This window comes from Populus nigra, chromosome 2, assembly GCF_951802175.1.
Source record: "Populus nigra chromosome 2, ddPopNigr1.1, whole genome shotgun sequence".
NCBI lineage: Eukaryota > Viridiplantae > Streptophyta > Magnoliopsida > Malpighiales > Salicaceae > Populus > Populus nigra.
Window position 1 is genome coordinate 39,289,717 of NC_084853.1, and position 23,096 is coordinate 39,312,812.

A 23,096-nucleotide genomic window follows, 5' to 3' on the forward strand; every position below is an offset into this window, starting at 1 on the left:
CTTTTTTTATAGGCGAAATAAGAGTTATCTAACGATTCTCTCTCTTTCTACCACTAGAATCTAAAAACTCTCTAACTTTTCTCAAACCACAAACTTAGACATAAAAAAAATAAAGTTGTTGATCAAAATTGAATTTTCAAAATCTAGAGTGACCAAAAATTTATCATTTGAAAAAGTAGAAGGATCAAAATAAACTTTTCATGCAAATCCTGAAACCACCATCTATTTTCTATGCTTTTTTTTTAAACTCATCCTTTATTTTTAAATCTTGTCATTTCTTAACAAATTCACTTAAATTGACCATTAATGTGGTTATATAAGAGCAAAAATAAAAACAAAAAAGTTTAGAAGTGAAAAAAAAAACACCATCGCAATTCATAATATTTCATGTCTGATGTTATTGTGGTGCTGGAGAAATTTTATAGTGTTTAGGTAATAACTAGTAATATCTTATTAGTTATTCACTGAGCTCACTTTAAGGAAAAAAATAGATACAACTAGGAAAGAGAAATCCTAGGTAGGGATATTCTTATTATTTTTTATAAGTCATGAGTTTTGTCTTCTCTTTTTTTTTATATGTTTGTGTCTTTTTTAAGGGTAAATTTAAAAACCAACTATTAAGATACCGCTAGTTATTCTCTCAACACCATATTTTTTTTATAATTATGCCAAAGTAAAAACACCACCCCCTCTTAGTTTTTGTTAATAATAATATTGCATCAACACTTTAATAACTAAACTCACCACAGTTATTCAGATAAAAAACCACCGATGGATACCAAAATTAAACATTTATGATCATTGGAAAAATTAAATTAAACATTTTTTATAAAAAAATAACAGCATTATACTCGGGGGGGGAGGGGGGGGGGTATTTCGCAGCCCACTAGTTCAGGAAAAGCAAAACCTTTTGCCTGAACCTCTGCCGTAAATTAGCAAATAGTGCGTGCGTGAGCTTATGGGATATTCTCCCATCTGTCGGTGATAAAACTACTACTTGAAAAAGTCGAAGACAAATCCGTAATTAAACCCAAAACCCATAGGCAGAAATCATCGAAACTCACCCCTCGACAGTGTAATTATTGCAATCTATCATTTTCCCGCGGCTTCCCTTTTGTCTTTTTGTACCCCCCCCCTCTCTCCACCAGAAAAGAACACGCTCTGCTACTGTTAATAGATCGATTTCACGAGACGAGACAGAAATAATGAGATGAAGTTTTACATTTCCACCACCGGGATCAAGAGAGTCACCATCAGCACCACCAACTCTTCTGCCAAGGGATCCACGGTGGCAACTCGTCGGATTACTCGCCGGACGTTTTTGCCGGTGGTGCTGTTGCTTTCGATTGTTTTGCCCTTTCTTTTTGTTAGAATTGCGTTTTTGGTTCTTGAATCTGCCTCTGCCTGTAATTCTGCTCTCGGTAAATACATCAAAATAAATTAAACCAGTAGTGATTAATTACTCGTTCTTTTGCTGTTTAATTTATTTCATAGTTAATTTTTGGTGCTGCTCGTGGTTGTACCCGATGCTTCATCTTCGTACCTTCTGTGAAAACTTCTAGTACAGCTCATCGATTGTTATTATTTCTTTTGTGTTTTAATTTATTCATTATTTTTATTTTTGTTTATGCAGACTGCATAGGATGGGGGCTACTCGGCGGGAGCGAAGCATCTTTGGTATGTCATTTTTTCATGAAACTATTCTTTAAATTTCTCAGTACTTTTTTTTTTTTTTTTTTTTAGGGTGAAACAAGACAAGGGAGCAACTAGGGCTAACAAAATTTTGTTTTCCTTTTCAATTACTCTTTAAACTAAATCCAAGTCGAAAATATTTTGTTCCTCTAACTATAGACACGTGTAAAGAGTAAATGCTACAAGGATAGGGCACACGTTAACATATGTTGTGCTGATTGTTGTTGTTTTGTTCTTGTATGAATTAACGGGCGCAATGTTTATCAAATAATGCTATTTCCTGAGAAAATTATACAAGAGTAAGTTTCAAGAATCATGTTAAGTTAATGTTTAGCGGGTGTTCATAGCATTTTCCTTTCCTTTTAAAGTATATGATTGAACTAACGTTGTAGATCATGTTCCAAAGAAGACGAGCTGATTTCAGTTAAGGGAGAACATAGGAAACAGCTTCAAGAAATTCAAGTAAAATTAGACATTACACATCCCAAGCCAACCCTCTAAAATGGATGATTATCGTGGATAAAAATGAGAAATGCTATTTAACAAGAAGATGAGTTTCAAGAAGATTGTGAGCTACCGAGTCATGGTCTTAATATGAGATCTAATGCAATCCGATTAATCTAATGACTCAGTGTATTCTTGAAACTTATTCTTGTGAAACTTTCTTAAGAAATAACATTATTCTTCATTTTTATTGTCCACTGAATTTTTCAGCACTAGCGATTTTTACACCTTGCCGTTTCATTTTACTGAGGAACTGGTACAGCACCTCTCTCATATCTTTCAGCTTTTCAATCATCAATTTGTTTGGGATCCCTAGTTCTAGTCTGTGAATACGCATCATCCACCATGGGCCCAGTTTTGTTCCAAATTCCCTTTCGTTCACCTGAGATGATAGAGTAATGAATGACTTTCTTGTTAAAATAGAAATGCGGTGATGCTATTTTGGTCCTATTATAAATATATTTAGTATTTTGTGTTTGAGAGTTAGAACCATAAACAGTATGAAAGTTGCAGAGACCAGTTCATGAACAAATTCATTTTGAGGAACTATTAGTATTTTACTTCCACCAGTTGCTTGTTTTCTAGTTTCTAGTGCACTTGATCAGTTGTGGTGCAATTCTCCTCCATGTTATTCCAAATTCTACTCTATTTCCATTTTTGTGATGATTCTTCTTGTGGTGATGCATGTATACCAACCTAATTTAAAAAGCTAAGGGAAGAACTGGCAAGAGCTTTAATGGAGGCAAAGGAGGGCCATGGCACTAATGATGGTGATTATAGAAGAGAGGGCTCAACAGAATCATTCAATGTGCTTGTCAACGAAATGACTTCGAACCAGCAAGACATAAAGACCTTTGCTTTCAGGACCAAGGCCATGGTACGCGTTCACACAAAAATGTATTTGTATTAATTACATTAACTAATTTTCTGTTTAGTTTTGTCTGCTTCAAGTGGCATTTACTTTTCTTGTGATTTCTTTCAGCCACTATTTTTTACTGTCATGTTCTTGGTATTGATGGGTGTTTTGAATTGGTAAAAGTCTTCCAGTCCACTATAAAAGCCTAGTTTGATGTATTGTTTTGCTGCTGTTATTTTATCAAGTGAAGAAAATAAAACAACCCATATTGCTACGTTAGTAATCCATCTGTTTCTGTATAGCCATATTAAAACTAAATATATTGAAGTTAGGTTCTTTCTTAGTTCCTAGTACCATCCATTTCATGCCATCAGCTGCTCATTACTCAGCAATTAAGACCCTCTGATGTTACATTTGCACTTTCACACATCACATGCACTCGCATACATCTTGGTTTTCTTGCCAAGGAGGAGAGCAGAAGAGGGATTTCTGTGATAAAAAGAAACATGATTAATTGACACATGGTGAATTTTTAAGTCATTGTTAATATTTTGTGGTGTTTGTGAAAGGACTTTTGTTGCTTTGAGAGAGTATTTACTTACAAGTACGACATCCATTAAAAAGCTTATCACGTGATGCAAAAAGCTCTTACATCAAAGTTTGATTGGTTGCCACTTCATCCAGGGCTGTTTGATTAACATTTGGAGCTCAAGAAAAGAGTTATTTACTTATGGATTATATGAACGTTTGAGATTTATTTTGGTGATATGACTGGAAGTTTCATATGCCATCACAATGTATGCTACTTTTATCAGTTCTGTTGCAAGTAAACCAATTTGCATGTCTTCTAACAATCCTAATTTGATGCCACCTTTTCTTAGGTCCTTGCTGGGATCATTGCTCATGGTCTTAGACTTTCCCATGTTTGTCTAAAATGTACATTTTAGCTGCTTGTAAAACCAAAGCAATTTCTACGCGTTTGTAGCTCAAGGTTCAAAGAAAAAAATATAAGATTCTTTCTAGTTTGAGAATATGGGAGACATTTTATGGGGTGTTAGGCATGTTTATTTATCAGTTTCTAAACTGACAAGAGTGCTTGATCTAACAAGATTTTCTATGGACTAGAGTCCTGACTGTGAAGCAATTTTGGCATAGTTGAGGGAGTGAAACAGCAATATGTCTGGAATCAAGGCTAGAAACAAGTATGATCTTCAAACTATGTGTTATAATGTAGGGTTTTAGAAAACCTTTTTGCTTTTGAAGTCTATTTGATGAAAATAATATTATGATACTGTAACTTAGAGTGTATCTATATTAGGGCCAGAGTTAAAATTTTAATCCCACCTTTCGATTAAACTACTAAACAAAACTTTTAATAACCATCCAGATGTTTTAGAAGTTACATTGCTAGGTTGTGATTACTAACTAATACAATAAAACAAAATTTCTGAAAATAATTAACTATAATGAAGCTCCTATGTCATTCTCCCTAGTTATGAAAACTTGAGAAAATTTTCACTACTTCACTGTACATTTATAGGGGGTCAGGCTCTTCTTCAACCATCCAAGTACCTTTGTGACTCGGCCTCTTTCACATCTAACACATCTTCAATAACCTTCGACCGTGTCATATATTGCTCAAGTTTCAACTACTTCTCCATCAAAACCCTCAATTGGATACAAATCAGAACTATTGAAGACTAGGCTTATTTGTGAATCCAATCTCAATCACGTAAATGTTTTATTTTCTTTAGCACCTTACATGGCCCAAGCTTGTTTGATCTCAGATTGTAAGTGCCTTTAGGGAACCTTTCTTGCTTCAAGTATATAAGAATTATGTCTCTTTCTTCAAACTCAACTTGGCGATGTTGATTGCTTGCATTAGCATAACTTTTGTTGCTTGCCTTCAAGGCACCATCACCTTTTCATGAACTCACCTTATATGATCTGCAAAAGCCTCTCCATCATCACACTCCTGAGTCCTAAGTGGAAAAAGAACAAAATCAAGCACTTGTTGTGGTTTGAGTTTAAATGAAGCCTCAAAAGGTATCATCTTAAAGGTTCTATTCACAGAATTTTTTTAAGTGAAAACAAGTCGACTCTTCACACGATTCCAAAAAATCAGCATTCTCCCTAAACTTTGACTAACATTTTTTTATGAATGGCAAGTTCTGGAGTATTTCAATTGAGTTCCTGCTTTCCTTCATGATGTCCTCCAAATGTGTTCTACAAACTTCACATCCCTATGAGAAAGCATAGAATAAGGATCACCACATAGCCCTGCCACTTCTTTAAAAAAAATTAGCAACATGAGTAGCATGAAAATTTAGCAACATGAGTGTGCCATCTTCAAGTATCAATTGACCACGACAAAGATGGAATCATACCATCCCTTTACTGCCCTTCGAAGTCCCAAGACAATTCATGCTCTAATGAGTCCATGATGCCCTGTTATAGATAAAGGAGTGTAAAATCCTGTGATTTGTGAGTTACCATTACAAATTTTGCAAGATTAGCACAATTTCACCAACTCGTTCACATCCTTGACCAATATACCAATGAGCTACCATTGATGCACAAATAGCTTTGGAGAGAGAGAGAGAGAGGAAATTTATCTTTAACTATGTAATGATTAAGAATGTTGAGTCACCTGTTTTTTTCATTTTGATTAGGCCTTTCATTCACAGTGGATTTTTGTGTACACCATATTTACATATTTCATGAGTGACAGTGATCTTTCACTAGCAAATTGCTATTTATCGGAGGCAAGTCTGGGCATGTAATGGGACCACAAACGCTTCTGCCTCCTAGCAGGTCTGAAATGCCCATGTCGACATGCATCCTTTTACTCATTTTCTAACATTTATTTCATACTCTCGGTGGCATGCATCCTTTTACTCATTTTCTAATATTTATTAGAAGAGCTAAATGGCACAAGGCTGGGATTGGAATTATATTACATCTGTGGGGCTCGAATCATAATGTCTGTGTATGGATCGTTTGTTTTACACCTGCATGCATGTGTGGTTGGGTGGTGATGCATGATGTACATGTCATGTTTGTTTGGACTGTCATTCTGATGAAATAATGATCAAAGTGTCAATGCACCTCACTCCTATTTTGAGCTGTTATTATGACTGTCTCTTCATTAGGCTTCACTATTTTTTCATAATGAAAGTTAATCAGAACCAATAAACTAGGAGCAATGACATCATCTATAACCAAGCTACACTTCCTCACATACAATTTTAAGTAAGTATTCCATGGCATTATAAAGTCATCTAGCTTTCATCAAAACAATTATTGTAACACCTAGTGTGAATTGTGTTACAATTCAAATCATTTTATTTTGTATTCAATATGCAGCTATCAATGATGGAGCTCAAGGTTCAGTCTGCCAGAGAGCAAGAATCAATAAACTGGCATTTAGCTTCACATGGTGTTCCAAAGAGCTTGCATTGCCTTTGCCTTAAACTAGCTGAAGAATATGCTGTAAATGCCATGGCCCGATCTCATTTACCTCCCCCTGAATATGTTTATCGCCTCACTGATCCATCCTTCCACCATGTTGTTCTTCTAACTGATAATGTTCTTGCTGCCTCCGTTGTCATCTCTTCCACAGTCCAACACTCAGCCAAACCTGAAAAGTTGGTTTTCCATATAGTCACTGACAAAAAAACTTACATTCCGATGAATGCATGGTTTGCAATCAATCCTATTAAATCAGCAGCTGTGGAAGTTAAGGGGTTGCACCAATATGATTGGTCTCATGAGGTGAATGTCCATGTCAAAGAGATGTTAGAGATTCATCGCTTAATTTGGAGCCATTACAATGACAATTTGAGAAATGCCAACTTTCAACATGAGGGAGTAAACAGAAGAAGTTTGGAGGCTTTAACCCCTAGCTGCCTCTCCCTTTTGAATCATCTCAGAATTTATATCCCTGAGGTAGTACTCGGTATGCTTCTCTGTTTGAATGAACTACATTTTTAATGTACAAAGTATTTAATAATGATTATTCCATGATTTTCATGGACCATGCAGCTGTTTCCAGATCTCAACAAGATAGTATTCTTAGACGAAGATGTTGTGGTACAACATGACATGTCATCTTTGTGGGAATTGGATCTCAACAAGAAAGTTGTTGGCGCAGTTGTTGATTCATGGTGTGGAGACAACTGCTGCCCAGGAAAAAAATACAAGGATTACTTGAACTTTTCTTACCCAATAATATCATCCAATTTTGACCATGATCGTTGTGTTTGGCTCTATGGTGTGAATGTCTTTGATCTTGAAGCTTGGAGGAGGGTCAAAATCACTACAAATTATCATAAATGGTTGAAACATGTAAGTGCACTTTCTCATATTCAGTGTATCTTATATAGCAAATTGTGTTATTTCACAAGATGGACATGGCAAGACTGTCCATTGTCATTTTATTTATAGCAGCATCAAACTGGTTTTAGATGAAACATGGCGTCGCTACAATTGATTCCATCTTTTAGAACTTTTCTGTTTGTATCCTATCACCTTAATTTGGCATGATTGAGTTTCTCAGCTCGTTAAATTTTGATAGTAACTAAGCTTCTGATTTTTAACCATGTGCTATGCTATATCAATTGCCATATTTCACTAGTTACTGGAAACATTAGTTTGGTGACTCTAACCATCCAATGCGAAACTACATCAAGAAGAATTGAAGGATCGAGAGAATCAATTGTACCAAATTAGTGTATCACAACTAAGTAAAAAAAATTGAAAGCCTTCTTTCTAGTTATCCCAATGAAATATATTAGAGAATGAGCCACATGAATCTAGGTTTATCATTGATTATAGAAAGTGCAATGAGTAATACTGAAAGGTTACCTTACTGCTGATGTCTGGGTTGATTGGTGCACTGAATGTTTAACTAGAGAAAAACACTATCACACAAAAGAAGAATTCATACATGTCGCATATAGGCTTTTATAATACAAGACATTTCTTTCAAACACATGATAGTGTTAGGGTAGACCGTTTGTCTTGTAGAATACATGTATGTCTGTAATATTTTTAAACACTTGTAAAATAATTATGTTGTTAGTCTCGAGTACTATTGTCCTGCATTTTGCTTATTATTACAATGCAGGTGATGAATAGGGATAATTGATGGAACCCACCTCTTGTTTACGATAACCACTCCCTCATTCCTAAGTGAATATTTGGCTTATCTGACCCAGACACTTGTTAGTTATTTCACTACATTTGTGACTCCACGTCCATCTAATACACTACCCACTATGCCACCTTACATTCCAAGCAGTTATCACCTATAACTGCACCTACCCACTGAAAGCTCCTCATTCCCCATAAACCAGCCACTTGGCATTCTCACTTTTCCAGTCAAGGGATTTGAGGTTTACATGTAGAGATAATTGGATAGGTTTTGGACCTTTTGGTGGTTGCTATTGTCATGCTATACCGAACACAGTAGTAGTGATGGTGGAGTTGGGTGGTGTAGGCTGAGGTTACAACTTCTAATTAAAATTAAAATCAACCCCCCCCCCCCCCCCCCTTCTTCTTAAGAAAAACAACTCATGAATAAACAAAAAATGAATATTCATTTTTATCAATAGCCATTTTTATCAATAGCCATCAATATTTTTAAAATTTTCAATTTTCATCTTCCCTTTCTAGGAGCAAAATAAGAATTTGATGAAAAAATCGAAAACTCAAGAGGCCTCTAAATAAAGGGCCTATGCTATTGATTGATTACAGCAGAAATTTTGCCATTATTTCTTTATTGTACTCCCTGTTCTCTCCCATTAGTCTTTCTTCCCATTACTTTCATGCAATGCTGCTTTTTCCCAGATTTTGTTTTTCTGTCAGAATACGATAAAAGAACATTGCATCCTCACATATGGATATAGGATCTCTTTCCTCTGCTTATCATCTTAATATTATCTATCTTGTTTACAGAACCTCAATTTTGGGATGGAATTATGGCAACCAGGAGTGCATCCACCAGCCTTGCTTGCTTTCGAGGGTCAGGTACATCCAATTGATCCTTCATGGCATGTCGGTGGACTAGGTTATAGACCCCCACAAGCTCACAATATCAAGATGTTGGGTGATGCCGCGGTTTTACATTTTAGTGGCCCGGCAAAGCCATGGCTTGATATTGGGTTCCCTGAGCTACGAAGTTTATGGAATAGACATGTAAATTTTTCAGACAAGTTTATTAGGAAATGCAGAATTCTGGGATGAAGAGGGAAATTGCGCAAGTTCTCGCATATATTCCATTTGAAGACACCCTATGGCACTGTGTGAGACCAGAGGGAAGAAGGTTTTGCCTTCAGTCTCTGCTCACACTGGCCTCTCTACAGTATGATACAGGTTATTTCTTGTGCACTACACGAATTTGCTGAAGATACCACGCTGTACCCTGTACTATCTCTTACCTGCGAGAGACATAATGGTTGGTGGGAGTAGGTTTTATCAATATTGTATATTTATTTTAGCCAACAAATTACAATTAGTATTCCCAATTGTTAATACATATTCACGTCGTTATTATAATTTTTGTACTATCACCATTTTATTTTATTAATGCCAGTATGGTTCCCATGAATTTTTTTTCTTCTCTTTTCAATAATGTACAGTGTCCTTGCTTACCAGCTGCTATTGAGATTTTATGCACTGCAGTTACGTGGAACTGCTAAGCCCCTGTTTGGTATTGATCAAAATTTATTTATTTATTTTTGTTTAAAATTAATTTATTTATGTTTTTAGTTCTGTTAATAATTTTTTTAAAATAAAAAAATTTTATTTCAATATATTCTTAATAAAAATATTCTGAAAAACAGTTGATGGGTGGAGGCACCTAGTGGAGAAAGAAATGCTGATTTTTCAATTTGGTTGACTACTTCCTCGATCTAGAACACGTAATTCAATCAAAAAATATTCTTGATCTTGGGACATTTTCTACGGATCAAGAGGCAGGTATGAACTCATCTTGCTTTAGCTAGCAACTATTTTTATTATGGGGTTTGATGGGCTGGGTATATATTCCTTTTCAATTTCGTTCTCTCTGTTTTTTTTTAATTAATATTATTGATTTTTATTTAAATATTTAATTTATATTTTTTCATAAGTTTAATAAATGTTCTCAAATAATGCTACTGGTCCGCACTCCGCCGTCGGTTATACCAGTCTCTTTGAACGAAAAATATACGAGCATAACTGATACTATTTATATTCACAAGTAAAATTTAATTATGAATTTAAAATTTAAAATGATCCACTTGGGATGCTGACAGAAAAGTTCCCGACACAGGACTTTATAGTCTACTCTCTGTCTGGATCTATGTTTGCTAGCTTGGAGTCAATTTCAGTAGTTTTAACTTTAATTTTCAAGATTCTTCCAAACCAAGAGTTGACGTTATGGAAATTTATATTATGGAAAACTCTTCGTTGTCTTTAAAGGCATTGGGAAAGGCACGGTTCCACGTTGGACAATAATGATTGCCACTCCTGCTCATCGTAACCAATACGGCGCTGGAAGGCAAACTATGATACAATGAACTCCGATGACCGTTAAAAAGAACGAAAAGAATCGATGCAAAAGGTCTAATTTGCAAAGAATGCTACAGCAGTTTCGATTCGCAAAAGAATTTGGCAGCTAATATGATGCGGGACACGAAGATTTGATGAAAGAAAAGGAGAGGAAGGGAAGAAAGAAGGCTAAGAAAAAGCTTGAGAAAAAAAAAGGAGTCGAAGAAGAGAAAGAGAAAAGGAGCCGGAAAAGTGGAGAAAGGGAAGAAAGAAAGGAGAAGAGAAAAAGGAGGAGAGAAAAATGTGTAACTGTTTTATAAAAAAGTCGTTGTGTAAAAATAGTACATAGAAATAGTAAAACCATAATCAACCAACAATTGGGCATGTCCAACACCATTGGTTTTCTTGGATTGAAATAACTAAAAATAGAAAAAGAAGAAGATGAAAGGATGAAGAGAAGTAAAAAGGAAAGAAGAGGAAAGAGATAGGAAAGGAAGAGAAAGGACACAAAAATAGAAGAAGGATAGAAGTGTTGTGTGTCTTATATTGCTAGACCCACACCACACACACATAAAAAGAGTATTGTTGCAGGATGCGTGCGGGGTCAAGCGATGACGAGTCTGTCTCCTGAGAGTATGTGTTAAAAAGAGGGTTTAGATATAATCATAAAGCCATGATTATAAAGTTTAAAAGTCGCTATCTAATATTATGGTTACTCGAAAACCTATGGTCTGCAAGAATCTAGGTAAGAGACTAGTTGTGGAAGGGGAAGACGCATCACTCCCTGTGCATCATATCTATAAGGTAAGCTACATTATTGTTTAATTATTTTTCTAAGTTATATTTTTATTCGTTAGTCTTATCTAAGGTTCAAGGTAAATCTCTCTTCATGAGAAAGTCTCTATCTTATTGGGTTAAATTCTAACTATTCTAAGGTCTAAAATTTAACATCATATTTATTTTATATTTTTAATATCTAAGTGTATACTTTACAATGCAATTTTATACTCCAAGTATTTAAGTCAACAACTAAATCATAACACTACATATATTAATTAAATAAAATAATTGTTGAAGGGTTTTTTATATTTTGGTCAAATCCTAATGGATAATCATAAATTGGTTACGATATTCATTTTTCATTTTAAAACATGAGAAAGATGCAATTTTTGTTTTTGTATGAAAATATATTTAGAAAACCTTTAGGATTTGACCGTATGCACGAAAAAAAATATTTTTTTTGTTTTTTATTTTGAAAGAGGAAACTAATTTAATTTGTTTTTTGAAAATTTTTTATTTTTTTTTATAGAAAAGTTTCAGAGAAAGCTAGATATTTTTTAATATTGGGTTTGTATCTTACAGTGTAAGTCTACAACCTATATTATATAAAATTATTGGGAAAACATGTGCGGGACCCACAAATATTTTTAAAAAATTTAACGTTTTTTTTTTAATATTATATTATATTATTATTTTATAGGCTAGGCCCGGCCTAGCCAAGTCGGGTTGAGCTGATTGGCAACCCAACATACTTGGCTTTTTTTAGGGTTGGGCTAGACCGAGCCTAACCATCTAGGTTGGGCCGAAATAGGTCTAGCCCACCTTGCATATGCTGACAGAAGTTAATAGTTGCAGGACGTGAATTATTTCATGTTCTGCATGCAAAAGGAGTACATGTGGGAAGGGGGGGCAGAGATGAGGAAGAGATGAAAGTTACCTGGCCTGAAGGTGGTGAGGCAATTGCTGCTGTGAGGTTTAATGTGGGGGTGTGGCTCGTAAAGAGGTTGAGGTGGAGAGGCTAACATTGTTGGAGAGGAAGAAGTAGAAACTGTTAGGGTTGTTGGAGATGGTGGTTGTCGTTGGGTCATAGTGGTGCTTAGGGAGGAGTTATCGGTCATAGTGGTGCTAGGGAGAGGATCTAATCTATTGGTGGCTGCAGGAGGTGGCGGCAATGGGGAAGAAGGAAAAACAATGTTGAAAATGCTAAAGATGCTGGTTTTTAGCTCATTTTGCCCTCTTATTTCTTCATGCTCAGGGCATGGAATCCACCCTTATTTATAGAGGGTGGAAGAGGGATACTTTGTCTTTTTTGGTGTCAAATCTTAGCTCTTGATTCATCTTCGAAGGATTCCAACCATTGACTTAAAGTAATCATCATGAACTGTCAAATTTGGCAGTTAAAAGTTGTCTGAGTTAACCTTTTTGGGTCGGCATCACAATCGGTATGGTGCCAATCAGCCAAAAAAAATCATATTGGGGTGTAGTCAAATGTCAACCCATCATTTTCGTGCAAGTTTTGTGAAATTTGGTGCAGAGATAAAGTATTAAATACCCCTGAAAAGTATCCTCTTGAGCAGTCTTTTCAAGCAAAAACAAAAAAGATGAACAATAACTAAACTGATGCTTTTTTGATAAAGTTCAATTTAGTTTTTTGATTTGTGATTTCTCTCAATTACATTATTGATTGGCTTCAAACTTTTAATTTTGTGCAATGTTACCCCTACCGAACTTCAATAGCAACCTTGAATTCTAGGGTTTTTTTCACATTAGTTCTTGATTTTGGATTTGTACAAATTGACCATTAAACTTTTAATTTTCTTCAATTTCATCACTAATTTCAATCAATTGGGTCCCCAGAGTTCGACACCTTTTTCAAAATAATCTTTGACTGTGAATTTCTTCAATTTAACTCTTAATTGACTCGAAAACTTTGATTTTCTTGTAATTTTACCTCTAATTTCAATCAATTGACTTGGTAAAAATTAAATTTGATCTCTTAAAATTATAATTTTTTCAATTAGACCTAAATTGAGCTCCCAAACTTAATTTTTCACTAGTAAACCTTTAATGAAATTAATTTGACATGTTTAAAATATAATTAAGTCCATACACTTAATTAAATCCTTCAATTGAACCCAAATTAATTCTTAATCATAATTAAACTTTAATTTAGCCCATGATTAAAACAAATTGACCTACTAAAAATCTAATTATATCACTTAATTTTTATATAGATTCGTTCAATAGTGATGTAATTTGACCTTGAATCTGTATTATCTCTTTAATTTTAGATAAAATAAAGTACAATTAGACTCCCGATTCCATCCAAAATTACAGCTTAATTTTTCTACATTTGAAATCCTTTATCAGCTAGCTTTTTTCACATCGCCAGTTTTCTTGCTATTATTATTTTATTTTGTAAAGACAAGAGGTAAAAAATTTGGGGAATAACCTAAAAATGAGTTGACTCTCATTTCCAGTAAATTTGGAGTTGAATGAAATAAGAAAGTTGTCTATATAGCAAATACTGCAAAAAGAAATGACATAACTGCCTCATCCGAGAGAACAAGAAAGAAAGGAAACACAGATCATTCGAATGCATCAAGTGAAACATGTAATATAGATTATGTAACATTGTCTGCGAATACAAACAGAGATGGTGCGATGACCTGATTGACGCCTAAAGCGAAATTCACACTCATGCGTTTAGGCTGAAGGGATCTTGAAGGAAGGCACATTATTAATCCATGACAGTATCTTGTCATTGATTTCTATTCTATTTTCCTTGGATTATATAAATCCAGCGGGGACCTAGACCCGAGATCCAGCACGCCGTCGCATGGAGGCATTTGAAACGGAAATTTGACCAGGCTTATCTGCATTGCTTGATGCCTCCCGTTCTTTCAGCGGCATATAATGCCGCAGCCATTCCCCGGTGTAAACCTGAATAACCAAGCAAATGACTCATCCCAGAATTCCAATACAACAACCAGAAACATAACTGATTGCTAAAAAGAAAGTGGATTTGGGAGAACCTCCTTCCCAGTTAATTAACAGAATAGAAATAAAAGAGTTCTCAGTATTTGGTTGAGCTACTGATTGAAGCCATGCAATTCTTTGGATTGTGTGTTTTTCATCAAATATTTGATGATCATGTGCATGTTGATAATAGTGATGGTGATAGCATGCCCAACTGACAAACAGATCACTTTGAACAGTTACACATATTAAGTTCTTTCGTGCCACTCCAGAGAGCAATTACTACTCCAATTCAGTCAATTAATCAGATTTACGTTCCTTTTCTTCTGGAAAAAAGAAAACAATTTCTTGGAAGCGCTTGTTCGGCTCACTGGAGGGAAGCTATGTAAAGCTTCTATATATTAGCAATATGCATCCTATCTAGGAATAATGGTTTATCCTCCAGCTCTTGTGAATTTTTTTCAGAAATGGCAATATAAGAGTCATTCTGCAGCCTATGTGCTCAAAACGCTGATCCATTATCAATGCACAACCTGGAATTGATGAAATATTGCACATCCATGGTGTAGTAAAAAATATTTTTTAAAATATAAAAATAAACCTTTTCAATCTTTGAGCCTGTGCTCCAGGTTACTAAAAAAGTGCATTTTAATAACCGTTTCACAACTTTGATTTTCCAATTGTCTTCATTTGCCCTCCAGCATTTTCTATATTTGGTTTAGGAAACATATCAACGGAAAATAAGAGGTAGTTTTGGATTAGAATGATGCAATTTCCAACCTATCTAGAAGTAACATAAACCCAGAACCTGATTAGAATCACAACTTCCACCATAGCATGGAAGCCAATGTCAAGACTAAAGAGTTTGCAGTTTCAGCAGTGGTTTATCAGTCAACTAGTCAAGATGATCTATAAAATGGAATTCTTGTGCTGACAAAACCAAGTCTACCATCCATGTGATGGGACAGACCCCTTATTTCAGGGTTCAAGAAAAGCATCAAGTCTATGACAAATTTAATACATGGTCATTTTGTCAAAACAAGAATTGTTGCACGAATACATTAAGAATAAACAAAACAAATTCAAGAAAGAGTTAGGAAGGAACCTGTTGTGGTCTCATTATCTTTGTATCAGGATCATCCAGTGACTCTCGCCAGTGGGCTAAATAGCCAGCCATTCGAGGGATTGCAAATAGGACGGGGAAAAACTCTGTCGGAAATCCCATTGCCCTGTTAATAAGACTTTGTATCACACACATTTTATGCTTGAGGTAAAATCGAGTTCTTTCATGCCTCTAGGTGTTTTTTCTTTCTTTTATGTTAATGTATTATACCATAAGGTGCAAAAATGATAACTACTTATCTCTACCTATATATTAATCCAGAGTAGAAATCAACATTTGGATAGAGCTTCCTCTTAACAAAATATTCATCAGCTAGTGCAGCCTTTTCCAAGGCAACTGCTACCTGCAAACAGCATGAAACTAATGCATAAGAGCTTGGAAATGCAACACAATCTGACTGACTGCATTGGATATAAATCTGGAATTTTTATAAAATTTAAGAGAAAATGAAATCTTAGAAGCCTGGTTAAGCCACGCATAATTTTTTTCCATCCAAAAGAAATCTATTGCAAAGACATAAGGAGTTTTTTCCCTCCCTCTAATATATTTTACTAGGCAGAAAATATTACAGCTCAAATGACCATACAGACACTCACACATCAAAATACACAGCAACATAAGGCAGAGGCAGGCCATAAAACACTGAACTGTGGAATAATACGAAACTGTAAAAGGTGAGTGATAATTTATCACAACTTGTTTCTCCATAGTTTATGTTTAAGCATATAGCATTACATAAGAACAATTTTCTTCAATAGTTGGTAGAGTTATTTTCTTAAATGATACCAGGTTGTAATGCTTGTCACAATAACCCAGCAATAAATAACTCTACAAAGTTAACTTCAGTATTTACTGCATCGGGATCGGTAGCAATTCATCAACTCTGGTATAAGAACCGTGTAGAGTTGACAGCCAGCATTGTATGCACCATTACACATGATTTCGAGATAGGGGCATTTGCAAACAACAGTAGCACCCCCCACCCCACAATAATAATAATAATAATAATAATAATAATGTAGTTACCTCAATAAGAGGATCCCGGCCAACAATGGAAAACACCTCCTCTGCCAGTTTCTTAATGACCTTTGCTCTAGGATCATAGTTTTTATACACACGATGTCCAAAACCTGACATCTTTCGCTTCCTGGAGAATTGAGATGTGCAAGAAGTTAAATCTAAACTTCAAAAGAAATAAAAGTACGTCAAACATGAAGAAATTATGAACTTCGTGGAAGATATAACACGCTTAATAAGAGAAATAAACACCTGTTCTTCACGCCCTCGAGGAAACTTGGAATGTTTTCAACGGTTCCAATCTCACTTAGCATCTTAAGCACAGCCTATAGGAATCCATGAAGCAGAAACAGGCTTAGCGCTGAGACAAAATAAATTACCAGACAGGTAGGGCTACCATTTTTACAAATGGAATAAAATAGTAGAAGCGAAAATCTGCCGTCATGGTTACCTCATTTGCTCCACCATGAAGAGGACCATACAATGCTCCAACAGCCCCCGCAAGAGCAGTGTATACATCGACACCACTGCATATTCAGACAAGGAAAATGAGAAAAGACAAGGGTCTGGTTTATTACAGCCCCAGTAAGAGCAGTGTATATATCAACACCACTGCAACTTTGTAGAACAAGAGTGAGAAAAGACAAAGGGCTGCTTTATTTTTGTTTGGTGCTAAGATGGTACCTGGATGCAAGATGTCGGGCAGCAGAAGTGGAGCAATTCATCTCATGTTCTGCATGCAGTATGAAAAGTACATCTAGTACTCGAGCCAGTCGAGGATTAGGTTTATAAGACCGGTCGCCCCTGCAAGTCCAGAAAAAGGAAATCTTGATTGTGTAAAAGGAAAAAGAAAATTCACATCTCAAAAATGAAAATAAATCTTGAAAAAAAAAGAAGATGAGCCACCATGCACATCTTGTTCTGTAGCTTTATAAATTGAGCATACAATACTTCAAGGAAGGTGAGATTACAACGAATGCATTTAGCAAGGGCTTTCAAAAGAAAAATGAAAGGAAAAGGTAAACAAAAATGACAAGAGTAGTGTTGTAGGAAACATGTGGCGATAACCATTACATATATGAGAACAAATTAGCATTTCACAGCAATAACACGGTTATCAGATATTGATAAGAAAAGAGATGACCAGATAACATACAATGAATCTAGCATGTACAGGAAGTTCTCTGAATAAGAAAGGTTGCTAGAAGGTATAACTGGAGGCCTGCCAGCCAACCTCAAATAAGCTGCGGCTGCAATGGTTGGCGCCTGCAAAATATTACAATTTGCATTCATCAGTCAACAGATTATGACCAAGGCTGCTGACATCTATATTTGCTCGAATAGAGTGAACAAATTAAAGCTGAAAATATACAAACATAGATATTAATGTAAATAAGAGTTGAAAAATCAGAGTCATGGGTTGTCACAAACCACATCTTGTCCAGGTCCAAAAGAAGAAAGGAAATTGAATTAGGCAAACCTTTCCAAGAATGCGTGCAATCTGTTTGTCTCTCACTTGTTTTGACTTGTAAAGATCTTGACCCTGCACCAAATGCAAATGAAATAAAAAATTGTATGAGAACCTAATAAGATAAATTGCAATAAGAACAGGCATTGGCATAGCTGTTTAAGAATAATATAAAAAATGCTGATGCCCATAACTTCCACTAAAAAAATAAGAAATGAATGATAAAACTAAACTTTATGGCAGAATGATGGAACCATGCCAATCATGCAACTTGATTAGCTTCAAAGACCAGATGACAACCAAAACAGCTACTACCATTACCAAGTGCAAGTACTTTTTTTAGCCCATTGGAAGGGATATAAAAGAGAGAGAGATATAGAACACACAAGAGTGGCAGATCAATATATGCAACACAAACAGCATGCCCAAACATAAAGCTAAACTGTTAAAGCTAATCTATCAATGAGCTTACTCTAAGAGCTGGATTAGCATCAGGATGATAGATGGAAAGAGTGCTCATTGCACTGACTAGCACACCCATTGGATGTGCATCATGAGGCATCGCCTGTATAATATCCTGCAATACAAATTTAGGAACTTTCAAGAAATCATGCCTCAACTTGTAACAAGATTTCTTCATTTAATTTTTATAGCAAACAACATTATAGTTCTACTTCTTGATGCTATAGATGAGTTTCAAGTCCATCTCTTGGCACTTATGATCAACACTGCTAACAATGCATTTTAAATGTGTCAAAAGATATTCAGAAAAAGAATAGATCGAACAATCGGATTTTAAAAATGTAAGATTTTACGAACTATTTAGATTCACTAATGAAAAATATAGATGTACATATACGAAGTTCTAAAGAAACTTTGTGTCGTATTACCAAGCCTAGAATTCAAATAATGATACTGCAAAAAGTAGCATTCTTATCATTTGCTTTCTAATTGACCATTTAAAATTAATTCAATAAGATTGAAATACATGTAATCATGATCTTTAATAATATGAGATGAGATATGGACTTCAATTAAATCTCATCCACTTCAACTAATTTGCTTCAATTTGCATGATTTTATCATATTTGATCGATATATTAATCTACTTTACTACTTATTCACAGTGTAATAATTAATGATACAAAAACTGATCAAAATAAATAAATAATCACTCAGCATTTGCAACCAGAGAGAGAGAGAGAGTCTCACCAAAACACCCTGAGGTAGAGCTGAATGTTGCAAAATGGCAAATTCCCAGTCTGCTAACTGACTTTGAGACGGCAAACTCCCATACACTGAAAATGAAGCAGCAGGGATGAGATCCTCTTAACCATAAATCAATAAATAAATAAAATGGATACTGACTAACGAGGTAGGCCACTTCCACAAAGGAACTGCTCTCAGCCAATTCCTCAATAGGGTAGCCTCTGTATCTAAGGATACCCTCATCACCATCTATATACGAAATCGACGATCGAACAGGTGCCGTATTCAGATATCCTGGGTCGTACAGCTTCAGCCCCTTGTCATTCTTTCCTGTCGAGATCTGCATGCACCAAAATTACCGCGCGCGCACAAAAAATTGAATTGAAAATGAAATCATCATCATCACCATCATCAACAGCAACAATTAAGAAATAAATAAAATATACCTTCTTGAAATCAGAGGCTTTGACGGTGCCGTCTTGAGAGACCGGAATTTGGTATTTCTTACCAGTCCTCTCATCGATCACCGTCAAAGCGCCCCGGAGGTTTCCAGGAGGAGAGACCTGAGCAGACACGCAAGAACGGTTAATCGACGACAAAGATGACTCGAGTGTCGTTGCTCCAACTAAATGAGCGGTGAGCACGGCCAAACGGCTGCGAGCTGTTTCCGGGGAAGAGTCTGATTTTGACATTTTCTTTTTTCTTGTTTTTTGAGAGCTGTAATGTAAATATATATAATGATTGAAGAAGAAGAAGTATGATAATAATAGGGAGATCGATAATAAATAAAGACAGAGGGAGGGTTGTTGAAGCTCAGCTCAGCTCAGCTTCTGATGATTGGAGCTGAGAAAGAAGAAGGCATTTTTAATTTGTATACTTGGAGTCAGGGACGCAAGCAAAAGGCAGTTGTTAGCGCCACACTGTTTTTTTGGCTATCTACACAACCTTCTTTTTTTTTTTTTTTCCAACCTTCCTTTTCAGTTTTCAGCAAAAGAGCAACACCTCCAGAATCCCACGTGGGGAAATTCTGTTTAAAGTATATCTCTTTTTTAGTTGAACTCTTATTCCTATTAACACCCGTGTCTTTTCTTCGCGGCAACGCTGTGTTTTTGTAGAAAATTAATTTTTTAAATTTTTTAAATATTTTAATATTAAAAATAAATTTTAAAAAATAAAAAAAATATTTTAAAGTTCAAACTTCGAATAAACATAAGATCATAAATAAGATCGTAATAATAAAAGTTTATCTATAATAAAATTATTTTAAAATTTTATAAAAAAATAAAAGTTATATTATATTTTAACTAAATAAATAAGATCATAAATTAACTTGCTAGATTACTCGGGTTTAAAAGTTATTTTAAGCTATATTTCAAGTCAACTTTAAAATAAACCAAGTTTGATAACACCAAATGAAACTATAAAAATACTTCATGATTGGTGTTTGAAAGTATGGTTGAGATTGGTTTTTAAAATATTTTTTATTTTGAAATATATTATAATAAATTTTTATTTTTTTAAAATTGATTTTTGTCATTAACACATCAAATCAAAACGATTTTAAAATGCTAAAAAATATTATTTTAAAAAATAAAATTTTGGTAAAAAAAACAGGTTTAATATTAATGTCAAACACCCTTTCATAATTGGTGTTTGTAGTTATTTGGTTATTACGTTTAAATATATGTTTTTTTAATTTATATCAACTGATATTCTCATTATTTCATCTATTATTAATATAATGGATGTTCATACGTACATTTTTCTCTCCTCCTTCCCTCCCTCGATCTAAGGGGATAAAAAGAATAAATTATGCCTAGATGAACCTATCCCTCAACCATATCATTACGGCATTATTATCACCATAATAAAAAAAGCACAACCTATCATCACTCATCTTCAAATACCATCATAGTAATAAGGTTTTTTTTTATGTTCAGATAATAAATAATTATATATTCATGCTAATATTTTTTTTTTTATTTAGAGATCAAAAAGTGGATAGTTAGTAATAGAAGACTTAACACTTATAATTTTTTTTATTTGTGGGGTTTAGGAATCCTTGAATGATAAGTGAGGAACTTTTAAAAAAAAAATTGCTATAAATAAAAGAATGTGCAACAAATTCAAAGAATAAGAATGTTTGTTCTTATTTTAATATGATAAATGTTATAGGATTTAAAAATATTAATGTCTAAATAATAGAAATTGTGAACCTTTTTGCCTAGATGATCCATGAGTATTTATAATCTCTGAACTTTATCGTTTTACTGGAATAGATGAACTAGAGAGTTATTTTCTCTTGTAGCATTAATAAGAGACAAATATCTTTTATATAACATTAATAAGGAACAAATATCCCCTACATAATATTAATGAAACGTAAATATGGTAGGTTTTTTAGAAAATTTTTATATACATAGGGGTATAGGAAGATAATATCTCTGATATTAACATTTAAAAGTCATAAGAATAAACAAACGAGGCCTATAATCATCTTCGTACCTTTATCTTTTTGCGCTTGATATGTTATTAAGTCTAAAAGTGATATGTATGACAGTGTGCTAAAATCATGCCCAACTGAGCTTCGCGTTCAACCAAACTCATACTTACTTGGGTCAAGCGCAATACCAATCTCACAAGAGATGAGTCTGACTGTTTGTTAGACTCATGTTTAATTGGGCCAGTAAATAGCTGAATCCAAAAACATTGAGCTCGGCAGCTCGTGAGACTCGTGTCAATTTGAGCTTAATATATAGCTAAATCTAAGGATGGGTTATGACAGCTCGTCATACCTTTGTATCCATCAATATATGTTCACTTTGTTTTTCTTTTCTATTGTATATTTCTTGAATAATTTATCTTTTAAAATAAACTTATATTTTGATTATTTATATTTAACTATAAATGAGAGTTAAGGAAAAAAATCAATATTTATATGGAATGAATATTTATTTTTTATTAGATATTAATCATTAAATTAAAAAAATCTAAACTAATGGGAAAATCTTTTCCCCCGTCCTAATTCCGGAGCAGAGATGAAGAAAGTACATATAAAGAGTCCATGAGAATGCATGCAAATAGTATTTTTAAAAGTTTTAAATTTATTTTTATTTAAAATAATTTTTTTATGTTTTTAAATTATTTTAATGTGTTAATATAAAAAATTATTTTTTTAAAATAAAAAAATTTCATTTTAATATATTACTAAATAAAAAATATGTTAAACCCCGTCATTCATATAATCTCAAACATTACATAATAATACACTTCAAACCCGCTTCTTGACATGTCTATAGCGACTGATTGATTGATAGGAGATTCGAGTGGTCTCCTAGGTTTTATCTTCTTGTTTTTTTTTTTTTTTTTATCTTATCGAAGATCCACTTGTAGGTTTATCAATTTCTGTTAAAAAAAAATCTATAATTTTCTTATCAAATGCAATAATTCTATCCACATGTTCACTTTATTGGCTAAAGAAAAAGTGGAGGAGCTTGTAACAATCATGAAAAATTAGGTGCTCATCATTTGTATTTCCAGTCATCTGGATTCTCTTTGAATTATCAAATAGATTGGATTACGTCGAAATATGTTTTTTTTTCTTTTAGATTAGATAAGGATTCAAGAGAAAGTTTTTTTTTCTTGTTAATATCTTTTTCTTTCAAATTTTTTTTATTGATCAATCAAATTATCTATGAACTAGCCTAATTGACTAGATCACATCAAAAACACTCATAAATTTTAATTTTAAACTTGAATTAGTTGAAAAATTGATCCGTAAAGTTTTTTATATCAATTTCATTATTTTTCTCTCTATATTATTCTTATTTTTTTTTACCGGTTTGTCAGATTGTTTTTGGACCAACCGAGTTAATTAAATCATATCAGAACAATTCTCATTCAATTTAATTTTAAATTCAAGTAAGATAAAAAGT

The 23,096-nt window shown here is 34.1% G+C and overlaps 2 protein-coding genes across 2 annotated transcripts; one reads left to right on the plus strand and one right to left on the minus strand.

Annotated features, from left to right (window-relative positions):
• Nucleotides 1-962: 962 nt before the first annotated feature.
• Nucleotides 963-9,662, plus strand: LOC133682360 (probable galacturonosyltransferase 15). Its single transcript, XM_062105674.1, has 6 exons — nt 963-1,421; nt 1,634-1,677; nt 2,906-3,073; nt 6,419-7,000; nt 7,097-7,399; nt 9,011-9,662. The coding sequence occupies exons 1-6, from the start codon at nt 1,211-1,213 to the stop codon at nt 9,296-9,298; spliced, it is 1,596 nt and encodes a 531-aa protein (XP_061961658.1). The 5' UTR covers nt 963-1,210; the 3' UTR covers nt 9,299-9,662.
• Nucleotides 9,663-13,861: 4,199 nt separating this feature from the next.
• Nucleotides 13,862-20,099, minus strand: LOC133683110 (citrate synthase, glyoxysomal-like). Its single transcript, XM_062106633.1, has 13 exons — nt 19,608-20,099; nt 19,321-19,501; nt 19,165-19,250; nt 18,425-18,529; nt 17,965-18,027; nt 17,641-17,750; nt 17,169-17,288; nt 16,936-17,011; nt 16,737-16,810; nt 16,494-16,614; nt 15,713-15,810; nt 15,450-15,573; nt 13,862-14,308 (listed from the first exon to the last, which is right to left on the minus strand). Exons 1-13 carry the CDS (start codon nt 19,851-19,853, stop codon nt 14,177-14,179), a joined length of 1,536 nt encoding a protein of 511 aa, XP_061962617.1. The 5' UTR covers nt 19,854-20,099; the 3' UTR covers nt 13,862-14,176.
• Nucleotides 20,100-23,096: the final 2,997 nt, after the last annotated feature.

Bases quoted from the DNA above. Each gene is read 5' to 3' on its own strand.
- LOC133682360 (XM_062105674.1), top strand. From the start codon at position 1,211: ATGAAGTTTTACATTTCCACCACCGGGATCAAGAGAGTCACCATCAGC. The intron at 7,001-7,096 runs GTAGTACTCGGT...TGGACCATGCAG, and splicing joins TCAGAATTTATATCCCTGAG to CTGTTTCCAGATCTCAACAA. The intron at 7,400-9,010 runs GTAAGTGCACTT...TCTTGTTTACAG, and splicing joins ATCATAAATGGTTGAAACAT to AACCTCAATTTTGGGATGGA.
- LOC133683110 (XM_062106633.1), bottom strand. From the start codon at position 19,853: ATGTCAAAATCAGACTCTTCCCCGGAAACAGCTCGCAGCCGTTTGGCC. The intron at 17,289-17,640 runs GTATGTTATCTG...CTGGACTTGCAG, and splicing joins CTGTACATGCTAGATTCATT to GGGCGACCGGTCTTATAAAC. The intron at 15,574-15,712 runs GTAGAGATAAGT...TCTTATTAACAG, and splicing joins TACTCTGGATTAATATATAG to GGCAATGGGATTTCCGACAG.